The sequence below is a fragment of the Cryptotermes secundus genome, unplaced genomic scaffold (genome assembly GCF_002891405.2).
Source record: "Cryptotermes secundus unplaced genomic scaffold, Csec_1.0 scaffold461, whole genome shotgun sequence".
In the NCBI taxonomy this organism is placed as follows: Eukaryota; Metazoa; Arthropoda; class Insecta; order Blattodea; family Kalotermitidae; genus Cryptotermes; species Cryptotermes secundus.
In genome coordinates, this window is record NW_019739952.1 from 1,074,988 (window position 1) to 1,092,494 (window position 17,507).

The 17,507-nt window shown below is 40.8% G+C and overlaps 1 protein-coding gene across 2 annotated transcripts in view; it reads left to right on the forward strand.

Moving 5' to 3' along the window:
• LOC111872119 (dedicator of cytokinesis protein 3) overlaps positions 1 to 17,507 on the forward strand; it is a 284,561-nt gene that overhangs the window by 227,677 nt on the left and 39,377 nt on the right. For both annotated transcript variants that reach the window (XM_023865697.2, XM_033754538.1), the window contains exons 17-22: positions 3,642 to 3,742; positions 5,245 to 5,488; positions 11,028 to 11,214; positions 13,505 to 13,650; positions 14,281 to 14,385; positions 16,529 to 16,804. In XM_023865697.2, the coding sequence (XP_023721465.2) occupies positions 3,642 to 3,742; positions 5,245 to 5,488; positions 11,028 to 11,214; positions 13,505 to 13,650; positions 14,281 to 14,385; positions 16,529 to 16,804 (1,059 nt within the window). The remainder of the gene's footprint in view (positions 1 to 3,641; positions 3,743 to 5,244; positions 5,489 to 11,027; positions 11,215 to 13,504; positions 13,651 to 14,280; positions 14,386 to 16,528; positions 16,805 to 17,507) is intronic.

Here is a 17,507-nt window from a genome sequence, read left to right on the forward strand (position 1 = left end):
GCGTGTCTGTATAAAGTTTTGTTTCAAACTTGGGAAAACCGCTGCAGAAACACACCAAATGTTGAAGCAAGCTTTTTGTGAAAACAGTTTAGGCCAGACACAAACTTACAACTGGTATAAGCGTTTTAAAAATGGCTGAACATTGACTGATGATGACGATCATTCGGGACGGCCGTCAATGGGCAAAACACCAGAAAATGTCACGAAAGTTAGGGATCTGATTCTGCAAGATCGTAGACTGACCATCCTAGACCTCTGTAACACCTTGGGACTAAGTTATGGTACATGTCAACGAATTTTGTCAGAGGAACTGAACATGAGGATTGCGGCGAAGTTTGTGCCACGACTGCTGCAAAATGAACAGAAGCAGCATCGCTTGGAAGTCTGCAGGGAACTTCAACAACAGCTTCAAGAGGATCCACACTTTCTTTCGAAGGTTGTCATTGGTGACAAAAGTTGGGTTTATGGCTATGATCCTGAAATTAAGCAGCAATCATTGCAACGGAAGAGCCCTTCTTCACCTTGGCCAAAAAAAGCTCGACAAGTCAAGAGCACCATTAAGTCCATGTTGATCTGTTTTTTTTTATTGACGGGATTGTTCATAAGGAGTTCGCCCCTCCTGGTCAGACAGTCAATAAAGAGTTCTATCGCGATGTTCTAAGGCGTCTGAGGGAGAACATGAGAAGAAAACATCCAGAGAAGTGGCACACAAATGACTGGGTACTCCACCATGACAACGCACGGCCGCATATGGCTTACATTGTGCAGGAATTTTTGGCTAAAAACAAGATGGCAGTTGTTCCCCACCCACCGTACTTGCCAGACTTAGCTCCATGCGACTTCTTTCTCTTCCCCAAGATGAAAATCAAGTTGAAGGGGCGAAGATTTGATACAGTTGAGGAAATTCAAGCGGAAACGCAGACGGTACTAAACACCCTAATGAAGAAAGACTTCCAGGATGCATTTGAAAAGTGGCAGAAACGCTGGGATTGGTGTATGCACTCCCAAGGGCACTACTTTGAAGGTGATGGTGCAGAATAAGATCTAGGTAAGATGTAATAGTTTTTATTAATATATTTCGGCAACTTTTGGATTACTCCACGTAATTTCGTTGCGTTCCCATGGACAAGTTGGAATATTCTATAGTTTTTCTCTTTGTATATAAGATTGTATAGGAGGCTCGTGATGTAGATGTAGTAAATTAATGTTAATTGTTTAGTCGGTGCCTCATCTTACAAAGTATTGTAGTATTGTCCGTACTGTAGGGAATGTAAACAACAACTCAAACACTGTGATGAACTGGCAGATGACAAGAGATGTGTGACATGGAGCATTTTCATGATGCAGTGCAAATCTGTTCTTCACTTTTCTGGCTGTTTTCATCACATATCATCTTGTATGCATTCTAACAGACCTTTGAAATATTCTGTGTTCACAGTGGTGCCTCAAGGCACAAACTCAACTGAAACAATTTCTTCAGTATTGAAGAAAATTATCGACATGGCTTTCACATTTGATTTTGATTGACATGCTTTCCTTGCTCATGGTGAATTCTGTGTTTTACAGTGAGAACTCTGGAATTTGTTTCGCAGTCATAAGCATATGCCCAAGATTTGTCTCCAGTGTTCAGACTTTGTAAATACCTGAATGTGAATTCATATGATCACACAACTCCAGCAATATCAATAGGCAGAGTTCTTCCTGTTCTTGCGACAAAAGCCATGGAACAAATTTTGCACTCACTCCTTTCATATTCAAATTTTTCATCAATATGAGTTGCATTGAGCCAAATGAAGTGATCAAAGCATTACATATTTCTTGAATTGTTAATCTTCTGTTTGCTCAAATCATTTTGTTGATTTTCAACATATTTTTATCTGCTGTCGTAGTCGATGAATGACTTGATCATTGTTCATCTTCAATTGCTTCAGCACCACCACAAAAACGTTCAAACCACTTGTATACCATCTTTTGACTGACAGCAGCATCTCCATAATCCCTGATAAGCATTTCATGGGTTTCTGTAGCTGTCTTGCCCAGCTTAAAACAAAATTTCAGTTGGTTTTTGTTCCATTTCACTGCTCTCCATGTCTTATGACAGAGATGCAAAACATATATTCACTGTACTGTCAGTAACTACTGACATGATAAACAGGAGTTGAAACTTGTTAGACAAACCTACATAGGTGGGAGGAATGTGCCATCTGCACTGTCTTCATCTGTTATATGCCACTTACAACCAAGCATGCTCATTCACCAAATTATTTTTTATCACACCTTGTAAACCATTACAGGGACGCCACAAGACACTATCAAATATACTGTGTCATGGATGGTGCAACAGGGAGTAGGGGTCATGTGAACTCTTTGGTCTTGTGGGGGATGTCACATACCCCCACTCCTTCCATCATTATGCAACGCTCGGTAAACACCTCCCCCCGTGGTGCTGTAACAGCAGAACAGCTGTATCAGGCAAACACTGTTGCAGTGACGTAACAGCATAGGAGCCGCTGCTACAGTAACAGGCCAGTAGACACTCTGCCCCACCCCCCGCGGTGACGTAACATCACTTCCCACTGTGACGTAACAGGGGACACCACAGTTACCATGTGGCAACAGGAAACATTATAAGGGGCCGGCTGAGCGGTGTGTTAGCCAATGTGTGATTAGGAGTGACAATAGTGTGGATTGTGAAGTCGCCGAGTGCAGCGGAAGTCCAGGAGCTACAAGTTGGGTTGTATCGAGTGCATGGCAGGGACTCCAGCTGGAGAAGTAATTGTGATACTGCCAATGGCAATAATTGAGAAATTGTGAATTGTGTAACTGTAAGAGCAAGTGTGGAATAAATTTGCTACATCAAAAACGGTGTGAAGTTATTTGTCATATGACATACCCAACACACAACAACTGGTGTCTGACACAGCTGCTTTGCTGTTATGTCACCACGGGGGGCGGGGTTTACTGAACGTTGCATAATGATGGAAGGAGTGGGGGTTTGTGACGTCACTCGTGAGACTGCAGAGTTCACGTGACCTCTTTTACTTCCTGTTGCACCATCCACGTCGCAATATGTTTTAAGGATGATTTTGAGCCTATCATACATAACACAACCTTTGCCATTATGTTGACAAAACAACAGAAAATGGATCTACCTCCATCACTGACTTGGGCATATTATTAATTTTATACATTTTAAGGATTTTCAATGAGATTTAATGTATATGGCTCAAATATTTTAAAATATTTTATGTCATTTATGAGTATATAAAGTTTCCTTTAGTATTAATAGAAGCTGAATGTGGCCAATTAAAGCTGCAACATTTTGAGCTGTAAGATTACTTATTCAATTAAAAACTGGATACACTTTATAGCAATTTTATATTTAAAGACAAGAAATATATTCCGAATGGAAGTGGGGAAATTTCTGGGAAACTCTCCTCTAGGAAGACACAGGAAATGAATGATGAAATTAAGAAATTTGTTAAAATATGTGGTGAGGATGGAAGGCAGATGAAATTGGTTCAGGACCATGCTTAATGACAGTCTTTGATATAAGGGATTTGAACCCTTGGGTTTGAATGCCATAGGATTAGTTATATCACAGTTATTCCAGCTTTGCAATGTAACTGTTTATCTTGTAGGTCAGTATCTTCAGTCTCCTGGAAGACAGCAAGTTTGAGCATTTCAAGCCTGTCATGGATGCCTACATCAAAGGCCACTTTGCTGCTGCTCTGGTGTATAAGTAAGTTCTAGACTGTGGCAGTAACCTGATTCTCTGAAGTGTAATTCTTCAGGTAGTAGTCATATTGATACACTGCACTTACAACAGTGTTCACAGTTTGACATTAAAAGTAATCCATATTTAAGAATTCCTGCTGAAGTGAAATTTGATTAGCTTTTATTACAGTAAAAGAGTTTTCAGTCCTGAGTTTTAAAAGTTCATATTCATGACAGCCATTAAATACGATGGGGTACCCAAAAGAAACCGGACTAATTTTTTTGTGGGCAGAGCTTTTGTAGTACAGCGTTTTGCCGCTATGAGTGCATAGAGCTAACATTCCTGAGTTGATAAGCCAACTAACGTTGCTTCAGAAGGTAAGGACTAGTTTCGGCAGAGTTTATAGTGACAACTGTTTTGTGCGATTGTCGTTTTTGCAATGGCTGATTTTCGTGAACAGCTTGCGGCGGTGAAATTCTGCTTTTTGCTCGGGAAAAGTGGAACAGAAACTCTTGAAATGTTAAAAACGGCGTACAAGGACGATGCTATGGGGGAAAACTCAAGTGTTTGAGTGGTTTTCCCGTTTCAAAAATGGTGAAATGTCAATTGATGACAAACCTCGTTCTGTTCGTCCTTTCACGGCCCGAACACATGAAAATGTTGAAGAAATTCGTGAAATCATCAAGGAAGATCGACGACGGACCATTGAAGAAATTGTGGAGCTGTCGGGAGTGACTTGGAGCTCAGTTCAGCGAATTTTGACAGAAGATTTGGGAATGAAAAGGGTGGCTGCGAAATTCGTGCCACAACTGCTGACTGCTGAACAAAAACAAGGTCATGTGGAAGCATGCTGTGCTTTGAAAGAAGAGTCCCGAAATGACCAAAACTTTTTTTTGTTTCCTCGAATGAAAAGAGACATGAAAGGAAAGCGTTTTGCTGATGTTGCTGAGGTGAAGGAAAAAACGACGGAGGCGCTGTCAAGCATCTCAAAAGATGAATTTAGACAATGTTTTGAAAAATGGAATAAAAGACTAGACAAGTGTATTAGTGTAAGTGGAGAGTACTTTGAAGGGGATTGAAGGTTTGTGCTTAAAATTTGAATAAATAAGTTTAAAAAAAATAAGTTCGGTTTCTTTTGGGTACCCCCTCATATATGTACATGAATGATATGTTTGATTCTCTTCTTTTCTCAATACATTTGCACATTTCCTCTGGTTCCATATTTAAAAAGGTAAAGTTGTCCCTATTCTTAACTAAATGAGCACTATGCCATGAAGGCATAGAGGGAAGTAGATGTATAGATCCATGTATTCTTGACCTCAGCACTAGTTGGAAGGGAGTGGTAAGTTTCATGTCCTGGCTGCTTTACCCCTGGCTAAAGAGCCCCCACTGTCCACTGTATAGGAGACTGAGTGGGCCCCAGAACTTGTCTGGATGACATGGAGAAAAGACTCAACCCCTCAGATGTCTAGCCCATAGCCAGATGGTATACTGACCGTGCTACAGCAGCTGCTGTTTGTTTGCAGGGGGCTGCTGAGCAGTGTGCAGCATTGTGCTGACTGGGTTAGCTCCACAGACAAGCAGGAGCCAATCCAGAAGTGCTTCCGCTCTTTGGAGTATATCTTTAAGTTCATCATCCAGTCTCGGCTCCTGTTTTCTCGAGCAACAGGTGGCCAGTATGAAGACAGCTTCAAGAAGGACCTCTACAGTGTATTTACAGCACTAAACAAAATGCTGGCCATGTCTAGCGATGTTATATTGCCAACACAGGTACAGTGATGTGATGTGACAATATTCATGAGTGAGAACTGCAGAGAATGTGGAAGCAACTCCCTACTTTGAATAGTATAGTACTTTTATTGTTGATGAGAGTTAAAAATATGAAGATGGGGTTGTCTTCAATGGTATGAGGTGCATACAAAGTGTCATGAAATTTGGATGATTAATATCTGTGGTACATCTATAAAACAGACAGCTGCAGCTTGTTAACAGAGTTCTGAAGGAGAAATTCAGCTGTTGTGTAACTAAAAAATGCAATGCAGTCATGTTTATAAATATTATTTACAGTAGTGTCTTCCACTCTTAGTATAGACCCTGCCTAGGATGGGGCATATGTTTAACATTATAATACCAAAGGTAGTGCAGGGCAGGTACCACCATGAACTTTAAAAATCTATGGTAGAACTATCTACAATGTTGATATAAAATTATCATTATTCAAGGACTCAGAGCTTGTTGTTTTGTATTTTTAGGGTTCAAAGGTAGAGAGCATAGCACAAAAGCACTGTGGAGTAATGCTACCTGAAGTTAGACGCTGCATTTACTATACCTCAGTTTGTATATTATCTCTCTCTGTCAATGAAAGCCCCCTCACACACTAATTTTGAACTACTGTTGTGAAGAAACATGATTCATGGTTCAAGAAGAGGTCAGGATCTGTTCTAGAAGTATTCCGGCAGTCACTTGAATGATATGCAGTCTCAGTTTTACTGTACAGTTAATGTTTGCGTTCTTCAAAATTGTTCTGTAACTGGTTGTAACTAAGTTTAATGCTTACCCAGATTTCATTTGATGCCCTTCACTTCTGCTTTTTAAATTCAGTGTAAATTTCACAAAGATTCTGGTACATCACCAGAACCTTTGGTACTGAGATGCATTTCAGACTTTATGGGTTGGATGTATGAAAGTTTGTTGGCCATATAAGGCAAACCTGATACACTTGAACTCCAACCCCATGGTCAGCCAGCCTGTAGTCAGTCACTATACTGACCGCACTATCCTGGCTTCTTTTGTAATGTGAATGTGAAATTTAATATGTGATTCAGAGTTTTGATTTAGTCTTGCAAAGAATGAAACCTGGTCAGTTCAAAGTGTTGTTTCAGAGGAGGAGAATATAACTGTTATAGGAAGACGTAGTGTAAAAGGAATGAAAAGAAAACTTGACAACAGCAACAGCTTTGAAAGATGTTTTTGCAGTCAGTGATCCTTGAGCATATAGGATCATCCTATAACACATTTTGCTTTCAGAAAAAAAGCCTAAGTAGCAATGTGATAAGGATCAAGTGTCTTAAAAACAATCATCATTTTATACAGATCTCTGCAATTGTTACTGTAGTTAAATGAAGGAAACCACAACAGAGCAGTCATACAGTTTGAACAGGAGAAGCAAGAAATATATACAGAATTTTGGTAGTGAAATTATTTTGGATAGCAACTACTCAGAAGACTGAACCATATACATCAGGATAATATTAAAATGTTTCTTAAGAAAATTTATTTTGATAATGTGGATTAGACTGATGTGTCCTATATGAGATTCTATGATACTGTAACGTGTTTCATTACTGAAGACGCCATAGAGATGGTTAATTGGTTTATATAACAATCTACAAGTATCGGCTACAACTAATGATAACAATGTTACGGGTTTCCACACTTTACAAACCCTACAACCAAAGTCTTCACATATTAATAACGCAGGAGCTATACAAGTCTCTCTGTCTCACACACTCCCAATTACACAGTTACACACACGTCCGGTTCTTCTTTCCGTGACGGCTGCTATACTCCAACTGTAGTCTGCTCACTGGAGAACTGTTGATAACACGCTCGCTCGTAGGCTTGCTCGGAACTAACTCGGAACTGAACTCGGCGATGGCCACATTACAACTAACTCACGCTTACTGCTCAGCTGGCTTATATTCCGTTACTGTTACCTGTTGCCCGCATCAACAGTGTTGTCGCGTGTCGCGTCACAGTAGGAATCGGTGCCACGTCACAGTAGGAACCAGTTCCACGTCGTCCTGTTGCGTCACCTCGCGTTGCGCGTTACGTTACTGTGCGGAGGGGGGGAGGGGAGCGCTGACTCACCTGCTGCGTCACTGCTGGTGGTGGGGGGGGTTCTCCGTAGCGCAACATGTCACACTGCTCCCTCCTTAAGGCTGTTCATCCCGAATAGCCTAACGGTGCATCCCCGTTCCCTTGCTTCAGAGGCTGTTCTTGCAGCATCTGTTCTCCAGCCGTTACAACCGCTCCCTTCTTAAGAGCAACTCGTCTCGAGCGGTTTCCTTTCACCTCGCCAGAAGATCCAGTTGTGTCCCATTCATCCATCACTTTCATTCTATGGCACATTCATTCTCTCTGGGGAGGCTGGTTCTTCTACATTACCAGTTCCTCCTCTGTGCCCTGCATCTTTTTTCGTTTTGGAGGGGGTGGACCCCTCCACAGTGTCCAGATTTTACTTCTCTGTAATGGGACAGGTGTGAAAATTCGCTTTGCGATTTCCAATCCCTTTGTCCTCCTGTGGGTCTTGTTAAATTCCCACTTGCTTCCAAGCCGTAGCTGGTCCTCGAAATCTCGATTCTGCTTTCCTTGGTGCCTTCTGGGCGCACCAGTTGTTTCCATCTGGGAGTCCATCCTTTCTGGGTTCCTCTTGTAGAATGGTTTCTGGTCCAATTCTTCTGCCGTCCCTGCTCGGCTGGCGGTCCTTCTTTCCGCTGGCATCCGAAGGTTGCCTGGGGAGTTTCCTTCTTGAAGTCATTTCTCCAACGTCGTGCCACTGTCGCACGATGGGATATCTTCCTACAGGTGGCAGCCAACTTCATCCGGGGTCCACAGTTTTCCCGTGTCGAATTCTTTATATTTCGTCGATGTCGGTCCCTGCGTCTTTTCTTCTTCGGTTCTCCGACCGGCATTACATCGGCATCTTGTATGGGTACCTCTAGTAGTTCTGTCACCTCAGGTTTCCTGTGCACTGAAGCCGGCTTTCCAACTTCTGGACGTGCCTCCGTTTCTTGGTAGGCCATCATCACTCTGACCGATATCACTATGGGGACCTCTTCTTGTTGTGCCGTCGCAGGTTTCGTGTCCACTGGGCAGGCCAACGTCTCATTGTCTTCATTAGGAATCGACTGTCGGTTAACTACAACCACTTTTCCTCTTGGATTTTTCTCCGTTGAATCCTGGCAGGCTGTCGTCTCTTCCTGCCAGGCATTGAAGTCAGCGTCTAATTTTGTCAGCATGACGTCGATTTGTTTTTGGTTGATGTCTAATTTTGTTAGGAAATCTTCTCTGTCTTTTTTTCGATTGGCATCTGCTTTTACTTGGTTTGCCCTAATCTCTTTCAGCATTTCTTCCTTCTCGATTTTTCTATCGGCCTCTGCCTTCGCCATCATTTCGATTATTCACTGCATCTCCATTTTGTAGCAGTGAAATACTTGATGCACAATAATTCAATTATTTGTCGAGGCGTGTTCAAGTTCATAAAACAATTCTGACACCAATGTCACGTGTCTTGAGTTCTAATCTTGTCGGTCATGTGTGTAAGTCCAAATCCCACTTCTGACACCAATGTAACGTGTTGGGTTACTGAAGACGCCATAGAGATTGTTAACTGGTTTATTCAGCAACCTACAAATCATGGCTACAATTAATTACAACAATATTGCGGGGTTTCACACTTTGTAACCCTAATCGCAATAATCTGTTTACACTGTTGCGGGGTTTCACGATTTATAACCCTATGCGCAAATCAGTTCACTCTGCCTTCAGTGGTCTACACGTTTACAGTAGGGGAGCTATGTATCACTGTATCACACACTCCCAATTACACAGTTACACACACGTCCGGTTCTTCTTTCCGCGACGGCTGCTGTACTCCAACTGTAGTCTGCTCACTGGAGAACTGTTGATAACACACTCGCTCATAGGCTTGCTCGGAACTAACTGTGAAGTGAACTCAGAGATGGCCACATTACAACTAACTCACGCTTACTGCTCAGCCGGCTTATATTCCGTTCGCTGTTACCTGTTGCCCACGTCGACAGTGTCGTTGCGTGTCACAGTAGGAATCGGTGCCACATCACAGTAGAACCAGTTCCACATCGTCCTGTTGCGTCACCGCGCGTTGCGTGTTACGTTACCATGCGGAGGGGGGGGGAGCGCTGACTCACCCTGACTCTGGATACAGAACAAGTCAGAAGGTTACATACATAAGTACAGGCAATTTTAGCTTAAAAATTAATATAACTTAATTTTACATCATTCTGTATTTACATTGAAGTATTCATCTAAAGAGTAGAAGAAATGAGCATGTAGATAATTCTTTAACTCTGATTTAAACTTTTTAGTATCATTGCCCAAGTTTTTAATACTTTGTGGCAGATTGTTGAACACTTTTATGCCAGTAAAGTAGACTCCTTTTTGATATACTGATAAAGTTGATGAGGGTAGGTGGAAGTTATATTTTTGTCTAGTATTCATGTTATAGACATCAGAATTTAATTTGAATTTATCTTTGTTGTAAACAACAAATAAGAGAAGCGATAATATGTATTGCGATTGAAGAGGTAGAATTTTTAATTTCTTAAATAATTCTCTACATGAATCTCTACTTCTACATCCTGTAATGATTCTAATTATATTCTTTTGTATTTTAAAAATTATTACACTATTATTACACGTTGCGCAACATGTCACAATACCATTGAAACTAAGCATTTATACCACCAATAAAATATTGTCATGTTTTAGTGACTAAGCATGGGGTTTTTGTTTTTAGTGAGACTGGTTGTCTTATGACTAAGCGCTCTCTATTCTTTCTTCCACAAGCACTGATTTTGTACCTGTGCCCATTTTGTTTTATACCTTCATTCACTTGCTGTGTTCACTTTGTCTTTAGGATCCCAATGGCTCTCTATTCACATCTTCATGTTTTATGTTCTCTGAGGCATCCCACTGCAGTTCATGCGTAACACATGCCCATACCACTGCTTGTATATCCTTAACCCCCTGGAGCCAGTGCAAGTATAGCTCATTGTAGCAGCAAAGTGCCGTGGTACACGATGCTGTTTAATTCTTAAATTGACAGTATAGGCCCAGTTAAGAATATCTTTCACAAATTGTAGAACCAATCAAAGTGTGGGCACATTTAGAAATTCTGAACAAAATACATTTTTATTTAATTCTAACACTCCTTTACTAGATGTTTACAAGTTCTGTGTTGTATGGCATCCCCCTTAAATGTAATTCTGTAGCCCAGGAAAGAAGTCAGTATGGACAGACTTGCCTGCAGTGTTTTTACTTTCAGATCTTCCCTATTTCCTGGTTTCAGGTTCTATTCATGCTCTATATTGGGTCTGATGGCAGGCTTCTGTGTTTGCAGTGATAAATTTAAAGCTGGAGTGTCGGGACTTCTCTTTCTGTATGACATTTTTCAGAATTGAAGAATTTAAGATATGTGTCCTGATGTGTTTCTATTTTGTAGTATTTTGAAGTGTAATGAAGAAGGAATACTTTGTTTGTTACACAGGTTGCCTTGTTGCACAGCATAAGTGCCGTGTATGAGCAGCTGACTGATGTGTTACCAGTCTTGAAGATTACTAAATTGGCAACAGCCATGCTTGAAAGTTTACCAAGAGAATTGCCACCCCAGTTGACACAGGCAAAACTGACGGCCATCCGCAATATGGTCACAAGTAAACTCTTCACTGATGATGGTGAGTCAGATCAGTGTCTTGTACAAAGATGTCATAATTAAGGTAATTAAGGAAAAAGGTTCTATTATTATTATTATTATTATTATTATTATTATTATTATTATTATTATTATTATTATTATTAGAGGGGGTGGGTTTCCCCATGCACTTAGACCAGTTATTGGTCCATCGTGCATCCCCCTTTAATTTCTACTGTCGCCATACCCTACCGGTACTTGTGCGTGCTATCAGCCCTGTTCAGCGAACGAGGATGGCCATCGGTATTACCCCCATCTACCAGAGGCATTGGAAACTACTTGGGCGGGAAATTGTTGCCTAATTTTGCTCAGAGGTCTCCTAGAGACATGAGGATCTTTTACGTGCCGTAAATCTACGACACGGGACCCACGGCTTAAAGTCCCTCCTGGAGGACTTGTTCCCTGAATTTTTCCGCCCTTAAAAATTCCACGACCTCCACCAGGTTTGAACCCGCGTACCTTGAGTCATGAGGTGGAAACGTTACCCCTAGACTACGGCGGCCGCTTAAGGAAAAAGCTTGCCTTGACCATTGAGGATATCCAAAGCAACATATCCATAAATTTATGAAAATGCAGAATGTGGTTTGAGTCTCCTGCTGTGGCCTTATCACAGTTCTTCTTCCTCATTGGTTTTGTTTTGGTACTTTGTATTTCCATTTTCTTGGGTTGGATTAGGTCAGATTTACTTTGCTTAAAAAGGTAAAGCTATCCCTGTAACAGGCCATGGCCCATAGGTTTGTGAGATGTCAAGGCTCCCTCATTTTCTAAACAGTTGGCTCACAGATGGCTGTGAGGTTGTCAGCCTTACATGCTGGCTGGCTGTCCTTACCCCCAGGAAGGTTCCTGGTACTCATTTCTGTTAGAGGCTGAGTCAACCCCAGTGCCATAGTGCTGCTGGAAGGATTAGGTCAATTGAAAAACCCAGTGACCTCATTGGGGATCAAATCTGCAGCCTTCCAGCTTGTAACATGGTGCCTCAACCAACTACACTACCGCATGCCCGATTTATTTTGCTTAGAGGGACCAAAGCCATGTAGTGCATTTTTACAAAAGAATCCATGTCATGGTGCAGAAACTCATCTTAAGGAAGATACGACTGTTGTATAGGAAGAAATAATTCCTCTTAACTCTTTATACAGTATTTAAGTGTAATAACAAAGATTGCAATAATAGAATTTGTAGAGCAGTACAGAAGACATTTGAAATAACATATTGACAAGATGAGCTCTGATAAATTCCAAGAAGCATTCATTTGTCTTGTAAGATTGTGGTTACTAGGCAAATAATAATTGAAGAAAGCAGTCTTCTGGAATGTGGCACCATGCAGATGTGGTGTTAACCGACATTACCACATCTACATGGTGCCACATCCCAGCAGAGTGCTTTCTTCATAGTCACCGCTGTGAAAACCTCAAATCTTACAAATAATAATTGTTTACTGCTTTTTTACAATAGAACTGGGTTATATGTTGTCAGCCATTTACATAAAATATTGGTAGATTTTTTACAAATCACAGTGACGCAGAAATGAGAAACCATAAATTAAGCTGTGTCATATTTTCTGGGTCCCCTCACACATCAACATGCTGTATTCTTGAGGCTGCAGAAAGTGTCCAGATGTTGAGACTACCCCTTAAGATACTGAATAAGCAGCTCTGAATAGGTAACAGACATTGAGGTTCCAACATGGGGGTAGGCTGTAGGGCTATAAGCTGTAAGTTTACTGTGTTTCATTACCTAATTCATGCACCTTAATTTTTCATAGAGAAATGAGGAGAGAAACAAATCCCCACGCCATGCAGTTCATTCTTAGGTATCGTCATGGGTTGGGGGCAGATGTGTAGTCTAAGGTGAACAAGCAGGTCAGAAGACATGTTTGTCACAGTTGAGCAAGAATAATTCTGTCAGTATCACAATATCTGTGATATGACCTTGCAGCTATGCAGTTATTGGTATGCAGGATGCTGTATGCCAAAGAATTAAGATGGTCATGATGTGAAAATTTTAATTAGTAAAACATAAGGAATTAAAATGAATATGTTTGGTTACTAGTTAGTCCTGTATGCTGACCCATTTGCTGAAGAAAATGTTTCACTTTTACTGATTGGTCAAATAGGAAATGATGTTTGCCATGATGCAATATTCTTTTTTGTATGTAAATCGTCATGAAAATTACTCAAGTTTTTATCTCATAGTTTTGGAAAAACAAGTGTAAATTACATGATGAAGTACTGGTGCTGTAGTAGCCATTGAACTGAAACACTGTCTTGCAGAGTCTCGTAATCTACTGCTCTCAACGAGCTGTAAACATCTACGTGTCCATTTGGCTCACCGCGATGAGTTGCGTCTCTGCACAGAGATACTGGGTGAGATACTGAGCTTCCTATTCAAGCAACGTCAAGCACAGGAGCAGGGGAAGGTGAGATAATGATCAAGAGGAAAATAAAGTAAAGTCTGATGTTATGGCTATCACACATAGTACAGAGGTAGACCAGGGCAGGGAATTTTCAACCTTACTAATTGTGTTGTTCATTTTTCCAAGAGACTTTGATCTGTTCTGCGGATTTTCTAGACGAGTTTGATATTATTTTGTAATCTATATGTAGGTAACCCAAGTTATATTCTTTCAGTGAATACATCAAATTATTGTAGCCCTAATTAGAGATTCGTGATAGCATTATAATTGAGTGCAATTAAGAGAAATTATAACCAAATTCCAATAAATCCAATTGAGAACCCATTATTTTCGTCATGCATACTACCATAAGCATATGACGACACAAACATATTTTTATATTTTAGATATTACTATCAGTGGTTGAAATTAAACTCAGTACCCTTTGAATACTAGACTTGTATGTCAGCTGGTGAAATATGCATACCTGACAGTGTAATGATAAGCAATCACCTGCACAAGAGGGTATAAAGATCATACATGTTAAAGGTATCTCAGAAAACTGATATGTTCAACATAAAAGAGTAATGAATTAACCATTTTCACAGACCATCAGAGAATGAATAGTTTAACGGTTATTTTTCTGTGTTCCAGGTGAACAACTGCCTGCACCATGATGTGGAAGTTTTGTGTCTCACAACACTGGACATGCTCATACAGACAGTTCTCATTATTATAGACCGCTCAGCTCCTGTTCTGGTAAGCTGTGGCACACTTTGGTGTTGCAGAGAATTAGAAACACTTCTTATGTCATTAATACTGTTGGTTTGCAGTGTGTTCAGTACAAATGTATGTCTTTTGGCATAAAAGCCACCATTTTTCCCCCCATATGTACACATACATAGGTCGGATAAAAAGTAATGGCAACACCTCTATAGTTCTCAAATGACTTTATTACCTGAGATAAACACACTTACATTCCTTCAATATAATCACCCCCCATGTGTTCCATCTTCTGCCAGATTTATGGAAGGCATCGTACACCATCAGCACGTCCACTTCTGTTGATGTCCAGCAGTGACCACCCTACAGCACGCATAGTCTCCTCTCTTGTGTTGTAACGTGTCTCTCGCAGTGGTTCTTTCATTTTGGCAAAGAGATCATAATCGCAGGGACTCATATCAGTTGAGTATGGTGGATGTTGCAGTATCTCCCATTGCCAGTAGTGAAAGAGATCCTTGACAGCGTCAGCAGTATGAGCCCTTGCATTTTCATGAAGGATGATGGGGTTCTTGCCAACAAGTATCGTCGCTTTCTCCTGAGTGCTGGACAAAGATAATTACACAGGAAATTGCAGTAATAGGCAGCGTTTACTGTCTGTCGTTGAGGTACAGTGTGGTGCAGTATCACTCCATCAGTGACATATGCCACAATGAACATCCCCTTCACATTACTCTGTGTAGGGCACACTTTCTTTGGACGAGGAGAGCCAGGATGCTTCCATTCAGTTGATTGTCGCTTCAAGTGCGGTTCGTATGAGAGAGCCCAAGTTTCGTCCAGAGTGACGATCCTTCCAAGGAAGTCATCACCTTCCCTCTGGTACCGGTCCAACAAGTCCCATGCAATTGCATAACGTTGCCATTGTTGCATCTCGGACATTGTATGGGGTACCCAACGTGCTGCAGCTTTGTGGTATCCAAGAATATCGTGCAGAATTAGGAGCACGGTTTTGTGACATATGCCTACTTCAGCAGCTAACTCCCACGCAGCCCATTGACGATCAACATCCAGCAAAGAAGCAAGAAGCTGAATTGTGTGGTTGTCAACTTGGGGTCGCCCTGAATGGCATCCCTCCATTCACGGAACAATTTCACCCATTGTGCCACTGTGTGATATGGCAAAGCAGCATCAACACATGCTTCTGGCAGGCCCTGATAACAATTTTGTGCACTACGACCTCATGCAACTTCAATTTTTATCCAGGAGTGTTGTTCTTGTTTTATAAACATGTTGTTAGGGTGCTTGAACTTGGGCTCCTTCACTTCAAAATGATGCACAATGCAACTTAATGAAATACAACCAGAGCCACTCACTGCACTACTTCAACTGAACTTCTGCTATCAGCTACAGACAGCGCTAGTGCCACCTGATGCACATGTTTCCTTTTACAGCAGTATTGCCACTACTTTTTATCCAACCCTTATATTAAAAACTATGGATATGTAGAACCAAATACTGGTAGAACTGGACACGTGAAATACGGCAAATGCTTGAAATCTCAAGTTGTCAGAACTGTGGCTGACAAGTGATTGCTATATGAAGTAGGAGTTACCTCCAAAGACCTGAACTTTATTTCAGTTTTAAAAAATTTGTCAGTTATTGCCAATAACACCAATTTTTATAGTAATTGAATTGGGCTGGAGAGACATGGACCTTGATAATAGGTTTCTGAAAGGTGTTTGATGGTAATTATTCTAGAATTATTTATTTCCTTATTTGTTATGTTCTACGGTTGGTCTTGAGTCTGGTACTGATTAACTCCATGGAGTAGGTTCTTCCTCAAAAGATGATAATTTCTCACCTGATGAAGAAATTCTCCCCTTTTATGGAACCCAAAGTCCACTTTTGTGTCCTATCCTGAGATACTAGAATGCAGTCTGCTACATCTTCACATCCTCTTACTCCTACATACATTATAATATCAATCTCCCACCTATGCATAGGTCTTTCTTGAAGTTTCTGACAAACATTTTATATCTGTTTCTCATTTCCATCATGTATGCTAAATGATAGGTCCATTTCATCTTCCTTAATTTTATCACCCCAACAATATTAGATAGAGCTTATAATAAAGTTGGTAATGATGCTAGGGGTATAAAGCTGAGATGTGTGCTGCTTCCAGGGCTGTTTAGTGGCCTGTTTGATTGGACTGCTCCAACTGGTAGATGAGTTCCACTATAAACGTTTATGGGAGGAGCTTGCAGATCGCAAACCCAAGAAAGACTTCCTCCTGCGGGTCTTCTTGGTGTTTCGAGATCTGGTGAAACAAGAGGTGTTCTCTCCAGATTGGCTTGTCATAAAAATGGTTGCTAACAATGTCATGTTGAATGCTCTGCAAGAATTGGCACAGCCTCTAGTCTTTAACTTTCTGGACTCACGTTGTCACTTTGATAAGCAGGTATGTTATGATCATTAAAATTTATTATCTCCATTTCTGCTTTGATATGCAGTTCCATAATAACATTTTACATTTTTATTTTAAAAGAGCAATTAAGATGTGATCAAATGATTTATAACATGTTTGTGAGAGGAAGGATGTTCTCTGCATGTCACTCTGATACTGAATAGCTGGAGCAGAGATGACTGGTTTTTGTGCCATGCCTGTTTTTAAAGCTCAGTTTAGCCATTTCCTGACAGATGTGAGTAGCTGAGCATTCTATAGAAAACTGATGTGATAGGAATCATATCAAATGAAAAATATTTCAGTGAGTTTAATAAGACAAGGTAGAAGGGAGTGTAGGTTATGCAGGAGAAAATTTATTTTATCATTCTGATCATTATAGCAGCTAGAATAACATGTTTATCTTTATAAGATTTGAGGCTTTCACGGTGGTGACTATGAAGAAAGCAGTCTTCTGGGATTTGGCACCATGTATATGTGATGTTAACCGACGTTTCGGAGGAACGTATCGCCTCCATCTTCAGGGTAGAAGAAAAAATATATAAGAAATCTGCAAGCAAAGAGACCGTGAGAACCGGTAAAAGCAGACTGTGGAAAAATACACAGCTATGTGAGAGCAGTGAGGGAGAAGGGGGAAGGGCAAGTATACAAGTGAAAGCAGTAGTGTGGGAGGGGTAGGGGAAGGGAGCTAGGACAAGCG